An 18,197-nucleotide genomic window follows, 5' to 3' on the forward strand; every position below is an offset into this window, starting at 1 on the left:
ACATCAGATAGGCATGTGGAGATCATGATAAAGTTTGGTGGCTGCCACTCTGAACTCTAAAAAAACAATTTTAATTTAGGAAAGAGCAGTTATCCCAGGACCTGCCCATGTGATGTCTGAGATTGCATGAAGATTAAATGTTTTACAAAATGGAGTAAGTAGATCCATTCAGGGAAAGTGATCAATTGTAGGCCATGGAGGGTTGAAGACTGAGGGGAAAACACAGTGGAAGTATCACCTTTGTTCTTACTGTATTTGTGATGTCCACTACTGTGATGCCAGCCCTCAAGGCAGATTCTGAGGTCAGTGATCAAGAACATCTTTCTTCTTACCAAGCTATGATACAAGATATTTTTTGCTGTATTTTAAAGTGTTGCACTTAGCTTAACTTCATTGCCTTCTCTTGATACCACCCTGAAGTACAGTTTAACTTCAAATCAAGTGTTATATACCTCAGGAATTTCTTACCTTAAAATTATTCTAAAACTACTTTTTTCAGTCTAAACATGTTCCAAGTCATAAGTTTTATACTTCTAAGTGTAAAAACAAAATGTGACTTTGCCTTTTTTCTGTATATAAGTTTTTCCTCTAGTGGATGCTGGTGTTCTCCATGGCTTATTGGCATACATATCATCAGAACTTCCACACTTCAGAGACATTCCACAAAGACAAGTTCAGAGACTGGATGATGTTCGGTATGTGCAGTTAGATCAGCTCCAGCCAAATACTTTGGTTCACTCAATCCTGAAAATTATCAATATTTCTGTGTTAACAGGTAAGTTCATGCACTGGACTTCACCTTCTGCAACAGGTAGAAATTAAATAGTAATTTTGCAAGACAAAATGTTTCTCGCTGCTTGATTTCAAGCTTTGCACAAAAATTTGATCACATTGCACTGTTATTTTGAACAAGTAAGATACAAATTCCTACCCACATCATCAATAGCATGTTTATTAGTTTTAAGTGCAGAACTTTGAAGTAGAACTCTTCAAAATTTGCTCTAGTATGTAAATCTTGGAACTAGATATTAATTAGATATTCCATCCAAGTGTTCTTGTTGCAAAATTATTTTTGAAAAATGCTGTAGTTCTAGTGTGGAACTGGAACAAACATGCAGTGTCCTGGGTAAGAGCTGTGTAGAGATCTGTATGTACTGTTACTAATAGTTTTAATTTGCCTTGTACACTTTGTGCCTACAATTTTCTTTAATGTGAAAACTTCTAGAGAAATGTTTCTACTACTGTATTCTACAGAAGTTCTGGGAACTTGCAATTACAATAGTTGCTGAGCAGTTGAGTACAATTTCTTTCTACTCAAGACAAGTCAGGATGAATGGGAGATGAATGATGCTCAGATACCTCCTGCTTCAAAGGGAGTTGTCCAGTTACTGAGTACTTAGATGGATAAAAGTTAATTTATGCACTCCCTCAAACTAGATTCTTGTTGCAGAAGAAAGCAGGTTATTTTCTGTCCAGAAGAAATTATAGGTGTGTTCTTTGCTTTTAATTGTAGCATAAAATGTGCTAACACCATGATTTCACTGTAATACTGAGTAACATGGGGTTTGTGTGCTTAAATGCTTTTTACTGTAGAAGTAATGTAATTTCAATATTTTCAGAATCTCTGTACAGCTACAGAGGTGGCAACCAAAGAAAAATTATTCTAACAGTAGAACAGAACAGAGATCAACACTACAGGATGGTTCTGTGGGGAGCTGGGGCTGCCTGGTACCCCCAGCTTCAGAGGAAAAAAGGTAAGGTCCTTGGACCTGTTGGTAGGTCTAAAAGGGTTTTTGTGATGCTGTTAGTGTCTTTTCAGTATTCAGCTAGCAACATGTATCCATTCAACCTTTAAATACTCCCCTTGGAAGGGTAATGTATTTTTTGCTAATTCTAACATAACTCCTCTGTAGAAGCAGTGCCATCAGCAGCAGAACACTGAGAAGGCATAAATACTTAAAAACTTAAATCTATATACAAGATGCACTTACTTGTATCGTGCCTGGTTATGTAACTATAAAAATTCATGAGTGTTAACTGTGTTACTGGGTCTTCCTTATCATTGTCTGGTTTAGCATGAATTGCTGGGTTTTTCCTACTCCTTTTTTCATTTTCTGCTTTCCACTTTACTCGTGTCAGGCTTTATATCCTGATGATCTTAAGTCCAGCTGTAACTAAGTAAAAGTATCACTTACAAGAATTATATAGACTGTGTTTCAGCAGTGACTACTACCATACTTTGGTTTATTCCTAGTCTTGTTCTTTTAAGAAAAGCTAAACTAGGTTTATGTTAAATTGATAATTGTGGAGATAGAAGATTAAAAAACAGGGACATATTAAAATATGGAAGTTGATTAATTACATGAAGATTTTTTTCTCTGAGACATTGCTAGCATTAGAGCTGACAACAAATTTCAGAGCTGATTTGTTTTTCAAAAGGCTGAGTTGTCTTGACAGCTGAATTTGTTAGAGGTGTAATGAAATTTCTGGGACAACTCATGCAAAGTTTATAGGGAAAGGAAAAACCTTACACGTCATCACACTTAAAATGAAGTTGCCAGAGCTGACCATATGAGAATGTCTTCTGATTTGTTTCTAAATCTTGTAAGTGACCTTGGCTTTCTGTAAATTAACCATGGTATAGAAAGTGAACTCTTCTGTTTGCTTTTTTGTTCTGTAGACCACATATGGGACTTCAAATACCTTTTGGTCCAGTGTAGTTCTGTCTCAGGTGACTTGGAACTGCACACAACTCCGTGGTCATCCTATGAGTGCTTGTTTGATGATGACAAAAGGGCAGTTGAATTTAAAGAAAAGTTTCAGAAAAGTCAAACATCCCTCATGGGGTTGACAAGGCTCTCGGCACACCTGGAAGAAAAATGCTCAGGTAAATGTTATCCATGGCCCTGGAATATCTAGCAAAATGGATGCTCTCTTAATGAAGCAAGATGGTTGTTTTTTTAAGGTAGCCCAGGTCTGGTTCTGAATTTTTTCTGGAGGCTGCTGCCCTGTACTTGGCCAAACTGAATGCAGCCTTCATCCCATGAGCCCAGCAGAGAGATAGGTGTGGTGTTGGTGCCATGCAAAGGCAGCTTTGGAACACAGAGGGAAATGCTGACTTTTGTTGTCCACACCAGCCAGTCCAGTAATGATGTGACTAATTACTAAAGGTTTAGCAGTGTTTCTCAAAACCTGGAACTCTCTAAAAGAAGGGTAAAATAGCTACTGCTATTGAAAACTTCTGACAAAAGGACAAAGAAGACATTTTACACAGTCATACTCTCCCAGATAAACCCAGAAGATTGCTATGGGTGGTGTTAAATTCTAGGAAGTGGTTAAGGTTGTTCTTGCAGCATTTAGCTCTAGTTTTATGCTATAAATAGTGAAAAGCTAAGTTGTTAAAGCTATGCTTTTCAGTGTCTTTGAAACAGTGGCAAGACAATAACTTGGAAATTCTTCGCACAGTTTTGATCTCTTATTCGGGCACCCTCTATAGTGGCATCTACTGATATAGTACCTGAAAATGTGGTACTTTTATACATTTTAAAATAATATTTAGCCACCAGGATTTTTCACTGAATAAAGTATCTCTAAATATTTGAGCATATGTTAACAAAGGGGAAAAAATCTAGGAAGTTCTTGATAGTAATTTTGGTTTTTAATCAGCTGTAGCCACTGAATTTGCTTTGAGCTCTAAATAAAGCTTAATTCATGTTTGAATTGTTTTTGTAGGAGTGATTCAAGTGAAAGCCCACGTCTTGGAATTGAAGTTTACCATTTCCACTGGTCAGTACAAGCAACTCATCTTCTCTGCTGACACTTCACTGGAATGTGTTTTGGCTTCTCTGCCTATGATTACATATTCAGGTTGTGCCAAATGTGGTTTGGAGCTACAGGCAGATGAGAACATGATCTACAAGCAATGTATTAGATGTCTGCCATACAGTAAAGTAAAAACATTCTACAGGTAAACAGAATAGAGCTAAAGTTGTGTGTATTATTACGGAGATAAACTTTCTCCATTTTCATTTCCCCCATATCTAAAATTCTTTTGTTTAAGATGTGGTTAGCAATCCCTGTCTCTAATGAATTTTCAAGTTGTTGTTCTTGAATTGCTATATTATATTGTCATTATTTATACATGCTATTCTTAGTTTAAGTGTAACTTTTTAATTTCTTTGAATACTATATCATGCAGGAGTGATGTTTACCCAGTACTGTGTCAGATAAAGCTAAGATGGAGTAGAAGCTTGAGGACCAAAGGAAAACTTGAGAATCATGTTCCAGCCTAAATCTGAAATCACGTGAATGCAGAACCATGTTTTTAAACTAATTAGTCAGTTTCAGCTGTGCAGAAATTATATTGACAAATGTTTTCGATGAACATTCTCAGAGAGCAGAGATAGTGAGTTATCACCAGATGGCACTGTGAGACACATATTCACACTTAGAGGAAATAAACTAAGTGGATCCAGTTGATGTAGGTACATCTTTATTAACTAATTGTTCAATTCTCACATTAATCTTGGGCTTTTGAAATATCACTGTGACTAGAAAGACATGTAGCTAGAGAATGTTTGAGCCAACTATGGACGTGATAGAGTTCTAGAATATGTAAATTTTCTATCTAAATTTTTTCTTAAATTCTTTCTAAACTGTTTCATAATGAGCTTAATGAATCATTGACTTAAATACTATTACTTAATGAACTATGACTTAAATATCCTATTTATCTAACCAGGTAGTGACTTAGTATTTTTCCTCTAAGCAAAATAGTCTTGCATCTTTATGTGCTATTTGTTTTCCTGTGAGGGAGGATTAAGTGCAAAGAGGTTTATTCCTTAACTGAAAAGGTTCTGCCAGTCTTCATAAGACTATAAAATCTCAGTAGGCATGAAGGACCTCAATTTGCTCCTGCACAAAAGATGGTAGAAAAATGATAAGGAATTCCAGTGTTTGTATTCTCAGCATGGGAACACATCCAGATGTAGAATTTATATTTCCCTTTTTTCAGAGAAAAGCCTGACATTTTTGCACTGAAATTTTCTTCGGATTTATTTAGTAAGAATGCATCACTTTGGGAGTATTTCCAAATAGGGATTTTTATTTGTTCAGTGGTTTGTGAAAACATTTGGTATTTGTTACAGTACAAGAGATGTGCCTTGGTATTACGTGGCTATAAAGTGATGTATTAAGACAGACAACATAGGGTGATGTTGATACAGATGGTACAATTCCAAGTGATACACCTAAGTTTATGTCCCCACTTTACATTTCCACCACCTCCTCTGTGGGCAATCCTGACCATCCTAACAATGAAAATTTTCCTTCTAATGTCTGAGTGTCCTGTCTCAGTTTAAGGCTATTTCCTTATTTACTGCTCAAACTGGTTCTAGTGCTAGATTTGACACATCATACATAGAGATTTTATCATTTTTCTATTTCTTGGTATTATGTTGCAGAGTAAGATTAAATTGTAGTGCTTTCTAAAATTTTGCTTCAATAGAAAACAAACCATAGTAATTGACTTCATGAAACTTTGTTTTCTGATTTAGACCTGCTTTGATGACAGTAGAAGATGAAGGATATGAAATTTATGTTCATGTGGTATCTGAGTTGGTGGAAAAAATCTTCCTCAATATTCCTGCAGACTGGCTGAAGAGATTAGTAGGTACTGATTTATGAATTACTTGTGATAGAAATATGCAACAAAGTTCACAATGGAAGCAAAATTTTTAATCATTGACAGTGTAAAAAAAACAACATCAAAGAATATTTCAGCGGCTGTCTGACAAACTCAGAATTTCAGAGGACAGGTTGCAATAACAGGAAGTAAGATGATGTGAATACCTATTATATAACTAAGTAGTTGTAGTTATCTACCTAAATATTCAATAACTAAATAGGTTCCTTATGTGTGAAATAGAATGTCTTAGGAGCTTTTACAAGGAGCTAGCATGCTTTCATTATGTGAAACACTGAGATGTGTTTCAGACAAGCTTCACTTGATCCATCCTGTTTGACTTGAGGTGTTTTATATGATTCACAGGGGTTAACAGTTTAATGAGAAACAGTTTTTAAAAAGTAATTAAAAATAAAAGCTAATTTTCTATTCAGATGTTGAACTTCACTTCCAGTAATTGAATGGAGCTTCATGTTGGTAGAACTTGAATGTTAGGTGCTATTGTGAAAATCAAGTGTAAATTGAATTGGTTTGTGTTTTGCAGTGCCCTGTTCAGATATAACCTATGGCACAATAGTAGCAGATCTGTGTCATTCACTGCTGGCAGATACAGAAGCATTCTATTTGTTGGAAATCAGAAGCCACTTTGTGCTAGATGAGAACAGCTATCCTTTGCAAAAGGACTTCCATCTGCTGAATTTTCATCCTGATCTTTGACCTCTGCACTAACTGAGTAACAAAGACCATAAGGACACACAGATGGGAAGCAGAAGAAAGATGACTTAGCTGAAGGAAGCAAATCTCTTTAAAAAATTATAATAAAGGATTTGGGTTTTAACTTATGAAAAAAGCAAAACCATCAAAAGGACTGGTATGGAATATCTGCTAATAGTAAATACTGCTGGAGTAATACTGATGAATTTTCATAAAATATATTTTTATACATGTATTTTTATGTTAATAATTATGTTAATAAATTCCAAAAATTTCTTCCATATCTGTTTTCCTTTTTCTCCTCAGAAAAGTTCACAACTGTTGTGAGAGACTGAATTTTCCTGAGACCTGGCATATTAGAGGAAGACAAAGAATTCAATAATATTTTAGTTACACAATTTTTTTTGTCTTATCCCATATGCTATCTGTAGCTTGCTGATTTTGTTTTGCTGTTGTGGTTACTTTCCTTTTTTTGACAGCAGAATTTTTTCCATTGACCCTTGGCAGTTTTGCTGCTGCTCTTTTCTCTTGTGAAACAGAATTGTCTTGTAATCATTCTGCCTCCTTCAGCTCAAGGTAAGTCTCAAGCACAAGATCAGATGGATGTTACATAAAAGGCAGTAGGTAAAAAAATTGCTTGACAGTTAAAAAAACCATATCAGAACTTCTAATTTGATGATGTGTCTTGCTTTGAAATAACTCTTGTTCAGGTAGAGTCAAAAAGGCCCTTTCTCATTTGCTTCACTTGGATGACCATGAGTACAAGTACATTGGTAAGTGCATTAGAATTTGTTTCTTCACAATTTAGCTGAAATTACTGAGCACACAAGCTGGAAGTATTGTTACCTTAATGGATAAGAAGAAAAGAGGACCATACTGTACATCAGGTCAGACAGGTGACTTGCCACCTTAGGGGTATTTGTTAACAGACACTGTGCATTGCATGCATCTTCTGCACAAGCTCCTCAACCAACTGTCTGAAATACTACTAACTGCTTACTTTTAAGACCTTTAATGGTATGATTGAAATAATTAAATACAAAATTTATTCAGTAAAATACTTTATTCTAGAAATATGTAAACTGCATGATAACTGAGTAGTTTTTCTCCCCAGAACAAACACAGTAACTTTGCTTATCAGATTGGTTTGCAGTAGTTTTGTGGGGCTGATATTTGAATACAGCTCTTTGGGGTTGAGTTGCTGGTATTACTCCTTTAGCAAAGATACAACGAGGGTTGAGCACTTTGTCAAATTCAGTTTAATGTAATGAGTTTAGGCTCATTTTGTATCCAGTGGTGTAATTAGCAAGACAGACTGAAGGTACTATGTAACATACCAGATGGTGGATCAGGGAGCTCTGTTATCTTAGAATTCCTCTGTGGTATCTTCTCATTCATAACATTTCCTTTAGGCAATAACAATATTATCAAAATGGAAAGTGGTTTCATCTCCCCAGAGAAGCCTAATATTTTTAAGGTTTTGCATTAATTAATATTGTATCCTGTTTGAAGGGAAGCTGGTTTGATTTCAGTTGTAGCGGTTATGGAACATGATTGTGCAAAATGTTTTGCTGCAGTAGTCTGTGTGTCTGGTTTATGACTGTACAGTTAGAAGGGTACAGAGCTCAGGTCCCCAGTGAACAATCAAAAAGAGAAGAATGTCCTATTTTATTTTGATTAGGAATAATTGCTCCGAATTACTTTAGAAAGAAGTCATTTACTTAATGAAGAAGACTCTGCTACTAAAACAGACACATGCCCAGGGGGCTTAAACTAATTGGATCTTCAGTGTAAGAATGGTCATACTAGGTCAAACCAAGGCTCTTGTAATCAATGCTCTGTCTCCAGCAGAGATGTGTTTAAAGAGAAATACAAAAGGACAGGACAGGTCCTCATCTTACTGTCTCAAAGTACTCCAGTACTGGAATAGCCTCCAGTCACTTGTGACTCTGTGATTTCTTTACTTGTCCCAAAGTGCTGTAGTTGGGGTCAGCTGAAAACATTGAACTGAGTTGCTGCAGGAAATACACTGTGAACAGCTGCTTCCAGGTGTGTGACCAATAAGCAGTGCCTTCACCCTGCCTGTTCAAAAGAGGTCTAAAATAGCAGCATTATATTTAAAACAAGTTGTGCATGTATTAGTCAGTGTCTTTGGGGCTTGTCTTTTGGCATGCTCACTGGGCTTCTCTCCCCTTTGGTGAAGCCACTGTGGCGATGTGGAGCAGTGGGCAGATAGGCCTGGTGTCATCACTGGCAATTCTTGGGTTGTTTTGGGCTCTATCTACATGATGTGTGATCATTTGTGCCCAGAACTCATGACCAAGAAGTGGAATTTACTAGTCAAAATAATTAATACTGAGAGATTACATTTGGCTGTTTTATTTGCTCAGCTGCTTGTTAATTTAACATATATTTTGAAGAGAGGAAAGAGGGACTCCCAGCCTATCAGGGACCAAATCTTTTATTTGTGTTTGGTCAAGGAAATAATTAATTTTATTCTTTTCTTCTTTGGGTACCAAATCTTAGCAAAGATTTTTGTACCCTTTAGATGAGAAAGATAGATAGTAAGAGCTTTTCCATGTTAAGGTTGGTTTTTTTCTCAGTGCTGCTCATGTGCTGTGGCAGAGAGCATGCCATCGTTTAACCAGCTCCTTGGGCTTGCTGATCATCTCATTCCAGTGTTCCAGTTCTCTGCCACGTGTGTACATGAAAGGCCCAACTACTACTCGTCCCAGCAGAAGTGTTTCTGGGAAAAAAAGAAAGCAGTTAGTGATGAGCACCTGTGATGCTTCTCTGAAAACCTTGCCTAATTAGAATATCAACATGTGTTTCTCTAAGTAATGCCTTTTCTGAAAGACATTTTTAAACCAAAATATTCCTCGAGGAAATAACTCTGGACTTCAGGTTCTGTAGCTTCTACCTGCTGAGGCTCAGCATTAAAAAAGGTATGGCAGTAAGTGGGTGTTTGGTCAATGCAGGCCTGTCCTTTTGCCTGCAGTTAAACTAAAACATCTTCAAGGCTTAAATATCTGATCTATATCTGCCCTGCCCCTTTACCTCAGGTTTACTGGGGAAGTGTGCCCTAATTTTGGGCATCAGCAGCCTCAGCAGGATTCACATGATGCTCTGGCTTAGCGAAAAACAAATGCAGTTACTGAGACAGCTGGGAGCTGTGATAGGTGTGTTGCCACTGCCAAGGACCAGATTGTTTATTCATGCCTGGATTTTTCAACTATGAATGGGGAAAATTATTGAGATCATATTTGCACTGCAGAAAAGATGTTTTTCTTGTGAGCAGTGGAAATACTGAATTCTGATTTGCTTTTGTAAGCAGAACTCCTTAATGGATTCTCTGACAGTAAGAGGTGGCCTCAAGCCTCAGGTGTTCTGCCAGGGAATGGGGATGTTTGCTAATCTCTCACTGCTGAGAGAATTGAAATTCCTATTAATCTTTCAGATTTGCTTAGAAAGAGTGAACGGCCACACAGTTTTGCAGGCTTTGTGTTACACACAAGTGTTCACATAAGCTTGTTTTAATGGGATACTGGAACAAAACAAAGACACAGCACCTTGTACTAGCATTGACTAGTCTACAGTGATTTTATTAATGTCTTCCATGAAATTGAGCCTCTGAAAGAGAGAAATGTGTTTAACTACAAACAAGTTGTTCTACTTTTAAAGAGACAGCCTTTGAAATACCTTAAACCTTACAAGTTTTATGATTATTGCTGAAAAGGAGTTACTTCCTCTCAGGTTTAAACGTCTCAAATATGTAAGAGATCTGACACCTTGACTGTAATAATTTATATGACTTACTTTCTCCTTTGTTAGTCTGGAGCACAGATAGACTCAGGCTTGCTGTATCCAGCTCTGTCTGATCTGTCTTGAAACTGAAGGTTTCATTGTACACAGGATTGGGAGTTCCTAGAAGAGCTGCTGTCTTTTTACTTTTGATGAATTTATTATGGTTCATTAGTGAGACTTTGACATACACACCTTGGAGAAAAAGAAATTCAAGTCTAAAAGACATCTTCAAGAAGCAGTTGGGAGATGGCTTAAGGATTTTTTTCCTTTTGGGAGTTAGTATCAAGTATAACATCAGATTGTGAAAGATTCATGGAACACGCATGACAGCATGACATAAAACAGAGTACTGAAGATGCAGCTTTGCAGTGCACTTTACAATTTAAGTGCTGTTAAAATAAGCAGCCATATTTTTACCCTGCATTCTTGATCTTATGTTTCTGTGCCTTCCCTTCATCTGATGGAGACTTTTTGAAGGCTTAATTTGTTCAGTCAAAAAAAACTCCATAGTGATGTTTGTATATAGAGGACTATACCGCTTCTCTTTTTAAATGGTAGGTGTATTTTGCATTTATATTGTTTAGCTTCAAAGCTCTGCAAGAAATTATTACAGACTGAACTACAAGTTTGGTTCTTCATCTGTTTTTGCTTTTGAGTGTTATATTTTAAACAGCACTTTGAGGTAATCTCTGAGACCAGGGATACATGAGTATTATGTACCAGAAAAAGCCCTCTGCACTAAGGGAGAAAATTGTGACTCCATGCCATGGTCCTTTGAACAGCAGCCAGGCTGTCCTAAACTGGGATTTTTTTTCTCCCAATTCAGTTCCTCCCAGGACAGCTGTTTCAGCATAAGCAGTTGTCCTGCAGCTGTTAGCTATGAGAATTTGACTGGAGGTAACTGTTCATGTCAATGTCCCCTGAAATATTGCCTGCTGTGGACTGGAGAGCAGCAAAAGGATGTTGCTCACGGTACAAAAACAGGAGAAAAATGTTACCACCAATTGCCACAGGACAAGCCTTTTATTATGAAATGAACCCCAAACATGGCAAAACTAAGCTATCAAAATCTAATTGCCTCAGGGCAAAATATAGCTTGTTTCCACTTAAATCACCAGGATGTTTATTTGTTCCTGTCAGAGTCCCACAGCACAAGCCTGGGTGTACAGATGAGGAAGGAGCAAATTAAAACAGGAAGTGTGGAGCTGATAGCAGGGAGGAAATCCCACTTACCGGCAGCAGGGCTCTCCTCCTGGAGCTTTAATCCCCTCGCCCTCAGAACCACCACCGTGAGACGGCCCAGGTAGTCATTGTAGCTCAGGGAGAACTGGATATCACCATGCTCTGAAGGAGGCTTTGGAAGCAGAACACCACCTGTCAAATATGTCTGAACAGCTCTCATCACCTGGTCAATGGGGAGACCAATCCTTTTTTCATGCTAATGGTTTCTGTCACACTAAGGCATGTGAGTGAATTGTATTGGCTTTATTTATGCTGTTGTAACATTTGAGGGAGCCAATTAATCAGCCTTCCTAACTCTCAGAATTACTCTTTTCCAGGGGCTATTTCCTTGCCTCTTCTGCTCTTTTCTGCTCTAATTGAAAAGAGAAGCAAGTAACAAAAGTTTTTATGTAACGACCTCGTAATTCACATTTTCACTTTTTCTAAGCATCTGGGTACTGCCTTTACAGCAGCTATGGATCTGCAGGTTTGTAAGATGGGAATTTCAATTCCAAATGTTTATGAAGTGCTTTTGCATTTTAGGTACTTGGTAGAACGTAGTTCTACTTCAGCTATATCCTTCCAATACTTGTGAGATGACCAAAGTTCCACAGTGCCAAGCAGCCTGGTATCACATACCTCCAAGTTTTCTTTCTCCAGATCTCTCCATATGACTAGTTTGTTGTCCTCAGTTAATGCTTCATTTTTTAGTGGGAATATAACTTGGCCTAGGAGATGATGCTTATTCTGTTTATCAACATGATAAACCAAAAACTTTAGTGTCCTTTGGAGCAACATTTTACTAGAAACCTGTACAGGAAAATGAAGAATATTAATAATTATAAAACATCTGATACTTTTCTACTCTAGCATGTCTTCAAATGAAATATTTTTCAAACGGTGGTAAGTGTACCTGGAGATTTCCTTTAATTGTTTGAAGTCTACTTTTAAAATTTGCATCAAGTTTTAGCTATGCAGAAGTCTAGATCCAAGCTAAAATAAGAGTTCATTTGAAAGCTATGAAGTTAATTGGTGGTTTTATAGCTCATATGGATCTAGTGCTATGTGCTGCATTTACTTTCAGATTCAGGTGTTTAGAATCTGTAAACATTTTTTTGGTTGTCTGAAACACAAACTTTTGTTTTAAAGCTTTTGTCTTGTGATGTGTGCTGAAAGCCTGTTAGCATGAAATGGAAAGCTGAACAGCACTGTACAAATAGCAGCCCAGACATACCTCCCAGGTTCTGCTGTCTAGCCTAAAAAACACTACAAGCTGTGAAAGCATTTTGTCAGTATTGGCTCCTTTTGGACTTCTAGAACTGCTAGGCTGGACTGATCAGCTGTAGTTCAAACTGGAGTTTTCGTTATTCCCAGGGCAAGTTCTGTAATCCTTAAGTTTGGTACTGACCAGAAGTAAGATCAGTTCTGTAGCCCAGCATCTCCAGAAGCCCCAGTAAAAAAAAATCCTGTGTCTGATGGAAACAACTTCTATCTTGGTAGAAGCATTTTGAACATCCAAACATGTACTGTAGTTTGACAAGTTAATAGTTGCAAACAAAAATCTGCCTCTTCAAAAGAAAAAGTACCTGGAAAACAAAGTTTTCATCGAACTGTGGGTTGAGAGTTTTACGTTTTGTTTTGGACTGCAGGTAGCTTCTTTCATCAGGCAGCAGGTAGATTTTCACAAATGGACTGCAGGAATCAGCAGGAGGCTGCAGCTTTCTGACTTTGATCAAGGAGACAAGGAGCCTTTCTGACTCTTGCTCGTATTCTATGGAGAACCAGAGGCGGCCAATGCTGCCATCAGGAAAATCGGTTTCACTTTTGTCTTCAGGGAGCTTGTACAGATCTGGGTTAACAGTTCCTACAACATAAGCTCCAGCTACAAGGAAAGGCAAAACAAGCACCCTCAGATTAGCCTCAAGAACCCATGCAAGCATTTTTATAACCACTGCTGTATTTGGGTAAATCAGATTAGCCTCTTTATTAACAATCAATTTTTTGTAAAAATTTCATATTTTATTTTCCCTCAAATTTGGGGAATTTGCTGCACCACTTTTCTTTCCCTTATTCCTGGGATTGTATCTGGTTAGCTCTAGCTCTTTGTTATTGCAGTGTGCAGCTGGTGACTGCTCTTTCTGGGGACAACAGACACTTTCTGGCCTTTACAAAATATGGGAGGAGAGATTGCTTTGTCTGCCAAATGTGTAGGGTACCACTGCACTGGGACCAAAATGACTACATTCTTGCCCAATTGTCATATATAAAATATATAAATACATAGAGCACTTAGGACTTGTGCTGTGTAATGCTATCTCTGGTGTGCCCCCAAGATATATGCTTCATAATAAAGCCACCCTACCCTGAAAAAATTTTTGCAATGCCATACCCAAAGAATGAAATGATGACCGTGGCCCAGACTGGGGGGTCATGAAAGGGTCCCTGTCTTCCTGAACCTGTTCTTCATTCGTCAGGTGAATCAAGTCTCGCCTGTGCAGTGTTGGTGGAATGACAAATGGAACACTTCTGGATCTGCTCAAGACAACAGCATCTATTGACTCTTCTGGTTTAAATGTGGAAACCAAACTTGATAAGAGTAGTAAGTTTACTGTTCTTATGTCACAAGGTAAAAATTCTACAGACATGTAAAAATAAAATCAAAAAGCAAATAAAATCAATTGCTTAATGCATAAAAGGGCACATGAGATCTTAATTCTTCTGACAGATTCTTCTCTTTCCCCCTTTCCTTCCCTTTACAATTTATCTTTCAAAGCAAAGAAAGAAATAACTGCAGCTGCTTGTTTTAGAGCCAAAACCCCTGCAATGATTAAGTCTCTAAAAGAGTCTCCTTCCTGAACTGAGGTCATATTGTTTTTGTTATTAGACTAGAAATCACTCTGGAACATGGGCTGGGTTTGTCGAACTGGTATAGCTATCCATTTACCAATTACACTTGAATATATTCTCTCTTTTAAATAAATCAGGAGTAATCATCACTTTTATAGTTAGATTATCTTTTTCCTAAAGAAACAAAACATGTAATTTAGGGATCTTCTTTATTTCTGTACATGCATATATTTGGATCACCTGCTCATTTGACATTTGACAAGTTGAAATAAATTGCATGGCATATGCTTTAAAAAAAGATGAAAATACATACCTTGTGCTTTCTTGTTGAATTTCAGAATTTGCCTGATCTTGGAAAATGGCATTTGCATTTGTTGTTTTGACAGGATTGATGAGCTTTTCATAAGAAAAGAGGCAGCAAAATTTTTTCCAGAGCAGATACGCAGTTATTCCAAGGAGAACAAATAAAAGGGTCCCTCCTATTATACCTCCAGCCACAGCAACTGCTTGCTCTGTTCAAACATAAAAGCACATAAAACATCATAGGAAGATCAAAGTTAAGTATATTTTGGGTGTAGAAAGGAATATTAAAGCTAACAAAAACCATTCCAAAATTCTTTTTAAATGAAACATTCAGCTCACATGTGCATTTCTGTTTGGTAGCATGGTGCAGCACCTGAAGACACATGACAATGGCAGCGACAGAAGACAGTGTTCAGAAGCACTGGCAGTTTCTGCAATGTGAGAGACTACAGACATGAAAAAACCCCAGATGCCAAAGAATTGCTCAGGCTCTTGTTTTAGCATTAGCATTTACCTTAGCATGACAGAAGTGCTAGAGCTTGCATAATGGAAGAAAAAGAGAACCCAGGAGCACCTAATATGAAAGGTACCATTATTTTGGATTGGTTTGTTCTTCCAACTATTAATCTATGTTGAACTGAATCTAAACCCTGGCACAAGGAACAAAGTAAAGCTTTGGGTTGTTTTATTTCTAAGGATGCATGTGTTTCCTGATCTGTGAAGTCAAAGTTAAATATCCATTAAACGCAGTTTCCTGAACTGTGAGTACTTAACATACAACAAAATCTTGTATAATTACTGTGAACAAACCAAAGTACAAATAAAACTTAATAAGTGTATTTAATATGAATTTGAGAAATTCTGTTGTGAGAATTTCTCATTAGACCAAGGGCAGACAATTGATAATGGGCTCAGTTCATTTGTTTCACATTTTTGCTGAGAATGCTGGAGTGATAGGCTGCAAAGATTATTTTGCTCTGCACGTAAACTCCAGAATTATCTTCCACTCTGTAGACATGGGAGGCAGCTGAGGAGCAGCTGAGTACTGGGTGCTGACAGTTCTCAAGGTCTCCCCTGAAACTGAAGTAGTGAAGTGACCTGGCATTTTTTCACAACTGGTACTGAATTTTTTTTTCCTTTTCTCTGCTTTTAGGTAGAGATTACTGTGATTATGCTTAATTCCTTTTTATCTGTTTATGCTTGGTAGGTACCTTACACTTAGCTGTCTCTATACAATGGTACAAGTAAAATAAAGACAATACAAGCACAAAATAATCAGTCAACACTAATGATAGTTTTGACTATCAAATAATAATAGTTTTGAATAATTCAAAACTATTTCATTTAATTTAGTTTATTCATTGGAGCTATAAAGAGTCCAGGAGGTGAGTGGCATGTACATATATTGCTGATCTTTTTCTGTGTTTCCCTGTTGTAGTAAGTGACACAAATGTCCTTCAGCTGCAGAACACTTAAGTAATTACCTTGTGCTATGAAATAACCTGGCCATAGCGCCTCAAAGGCCTTAATCTGATCCTGACTCATTTTACTGCATTTGGTGGAGTCACCAGAGCCAAGTTGGTTTTGCAGCTCCCCTCCAGGTGTGTTGCCTTAGGCCTCTGCAGGAATTGGCTTCTGCTTCCCTGAATCACACAATCACTCCTATGTCCCAGCACCACCACGGAGCAGCCAAGGCAGTACCACAGCAACAGCACTTTGCTGCCCTTGCAGCTGGGAGGTGAAATGAGTGGGTTCCAGCATTCAGCCAGGCTTGGTACAATCCTTATTCTGAGCCACAGGAAACAGGCACCTACTTGGTGTGGGTTAATATTAATACAAGAATCAAGTTCTGATGGTTCCATGTGAGTAAATTGGTTTTCCTTGATAAGAATGCACAGTATGAGGAAATGCATATGAGCATGAGAATTTTTTGTGTTTGTTCCTTTTAGTTTTGCAGGGCAGGGCATGCTCAAGTATATCTTCAGTCAGACTCGGATATTATTGCATCTCAGAAGGCCTGATGTAGAAAAGATGTTTCAGTTTAATGACCATGAGCATAATAGGAATTAATGGTTTCCTTAATGTATGTGCTATAAACAGCACAAATATCTATATGGCTGGTAGTTTTACTGTCTGACACAAGTGTCTGAAAGGTTAACATCTCATGCAAGCTGTACAGGTCTTTGTTTAACTTGTCCTCTTTATTCACAAGTCTTTGATGCTTCAGCAGCAGTCCTGTGTTCCCGTATAACCAGTTTGTCACTATTTACCATTAAAGACAGAATGACGAGGTGTGCATTGATTTTGGAGTAAGAGAACAAGTTTCCAGTCTCTTAGTTAATGAGTTTCTACTGAATTTTTCACTGCAGAATGATAACTGTGCGTGACTCAATTTCTGGGGTTTTTTTAAACTTTATACAGCTGTAGATAAAAGGTAAAATTTTACTTATTTCAGCAGTTACCTGTAATTTAACGAGAGTAAGGGGAATTTGTCTCACTTTTAGACCATCTTATCTGGTTAGATCAGCAACAGAACCGGTGGCTTAGGGCACAATGTAGCACTGGTCACAAAAACAAACCACTGAGATAAGTTGCATCCATTGTGTACAGGGAGAAAATATGTATCTTTTAAAATAACTCCCTGTCATCATAAGAAATTGATATATTTTATCCTGCTGCGGTACAGGATCATGGCAGAGGAGATGAAGAGACCTGTCGGACCACTTCATCTCCCTCCACCCCAGCCAGGGAACTGCCTCCTGCTAATAGGTACGAGGTTTATCCTAGCATAGAGCAGGTGTTGACAGGCATCATCTGTCCCTTTTTGCTTACTGTGTGATTATATGCTTTTAATAAGCTTTACTTAAACTTTGCAGTAAGCCTTTTGGTTTATGAGCAAGTTTACAAGCAGCCCGTTCTCCAGCACGAGTTTTAATCCCCATATAAAGACACAATCTAAGCCCATGTACAGTATAAATTAAATAACTGAGGGGGAGTGGGGGCAAGATTTCGCGTTAGCTGTGGCAGCGCTGCCAGCGCCGCCGTTCCAGGCTGCTGTTCCCTGCCGGGCAGGTGCGCGGGGCAGGTTTGGGCCGATGCTGGAGCGGGGCTGCGGCGGAGCCGGCACCGCCGCCTCGCCTCCCTGCCCGCCTCCCTCCCCGCGCGCCCCCGGCACTCACCGGGCATGGGTGGGCGTGGGTGCCGCCGCTCTGCGGGCCCGGTGTGCGAGCGCCGCCGCCGCCCCGGTGTGCGAGCGCCGCCGCCCCGGTGTGCGAGCGCCGCCCCGGTGTGCGAGCGCCGCCGCCCCGGTGTGCGAGCGCCGCCGCCCCGGGGTGCGAGCGCCGCCGCCCCGGTGTGCGAGCGCCGCCCCGGGGTGCGAGCGCCGCCGCCGCCCCGGTGTGCGAGCGCCGCCCCGGGGTGCGAGCGCCGCCGCCGCCCCGGGGTGCGAGCGTCGCCCCGGGGTGCGAGCGCCGCCCCGGGGTGCGAGCGCCGCCGCCCCGGGGTGCGAGCGCCGCCCCGGTGTGCGAGCGTCGCCCCGGGGTGCGAGCGCCGCCCCGGGGTGCGAGCGCCGCCGCCCCGGGGTGCGAGCGCCGCCCCGGGGTGCGAGCGCCGCCGCCCCGGTGTG

The 18,197-nt window shown here is 39.2% G+C and overlaps 3 protein-coding genes across 13 annotated transcripts in view; 2 read left to right on the forward strand and 1 right to left on the reverse strand.

Moving 5' to 3' along the window:
• SHLD2 (shieldin complex subunit 2) overlaps positions 1-6,678 on the forward strand; it is a 28,806-nt gene extending 22,128 nt beyond the window's left edge. For 10 of the 11 annotated variants that reach the window (XM_077784552.1, XM_077784549.1, XM_077784551.1 and 7 more), the window contains 6 exons: positions 581-775; positions 1,620-1,754; positions 2,681-2,887; positions 3,733-3,967; positions 5,556-5,671; positions 6,228-6,678. In XM_077784552.1, coding sequence (XP_077640678.1) covers positions 581-775; positions 1,620-1,754; positions 2,681-2,887; positions 3,733-3,967; positions 5,556-5,671; positions 6,228-6,400 — 1,061 coding nt within the window. In that variant the 3' untranslated portion in view covers positions 6,401-6,678. The remainder of the gene's footprint in view (positions 1-580; positions 776-1,619; positions 1,755-2,680; positions 2,888-3,732; positions 3,968-5,555; positions 5,672-6,227) is intronic. The other variant, XM_077784553.1, reaches the window with a different exon arrangement.
• Positions 6,679-8,760: 2,082 nt separating this feature from the next.
• On the reverse strand, positions 8,761-17,822 carry LOC110473557 (synaptotagmin-15). Its single transcript, XM_021536179.2, has 8 exons — positions 17,752-17,822; positions 14,583-14,781; positions 13,812-13,954; positions 13,009-13,304; positions 12,062-12,232; positions 11,435-11,555; positions 10,214-10,393; positions 8,761-9,143 (listed from the first exon to the last, which is right to left on the reverse strand). Exons 1-8 carry the CDS (start codon positions 17,756-17,758, stop codon positions 9,007-9,009), a joined length of 1,254 nt encoding a protein of 417 aa, XP_021391854.1. The 5' UTR covers positions 17,759-17,822; the 3' UTR covers positions 8,761-9,006.
• The window catches only part of GPRIN2 (G protein regulated inducer of neurite outgrowth 2), a 33,671-nt gene continuing 29,423 nt past the window's right edge, over positions 13,950-18,197 (forward strand). Inside the window, exons 1-2 of the mRNA XM_021536174.3 lie at positions 13,950-14,021; positions 14,933-15,158. The gene's annotated coding sequence lies outside the window, so the exon portion shown is untranslated. The remainder of the gene's footprint in view (positions 14,022-14,932; positions 15,159-18,197) is intronic.

Source organism: Lonchura striata, chromosome 7 (assembly GCF_046129695.1).
Source record: "Lonchura striata isolate bLonStr1 chromosome 7, bLonStr1.mat, whole genome shotgun sequence".
NCBI lineage: Eukaryota > Metazoa > Chordata > Aves > Passeriformes > Estrildidae > Lonchura > Lonchura striata.

Excerpts from the sequence above, each read along its gene's own strand:
- LOC110473557 (XM_021536179.2), bottom strand. Across the intron at positions 13,305-13,811 it reads GTCATCATTTCATTCTTTGG|CTGGAGCTTATGTTGTAGGA; the intron begins GTATGGCATTGC and ends CTTTCCTTGTAG. Across the intron at positions 11,556-12,061 it reads TGGAGAAAGAAAACTTGGAG|CCTCCTTCAGAGCATGGTGA; the intron begins GTATGTGATACC and ends CTGCTTCCAAAG.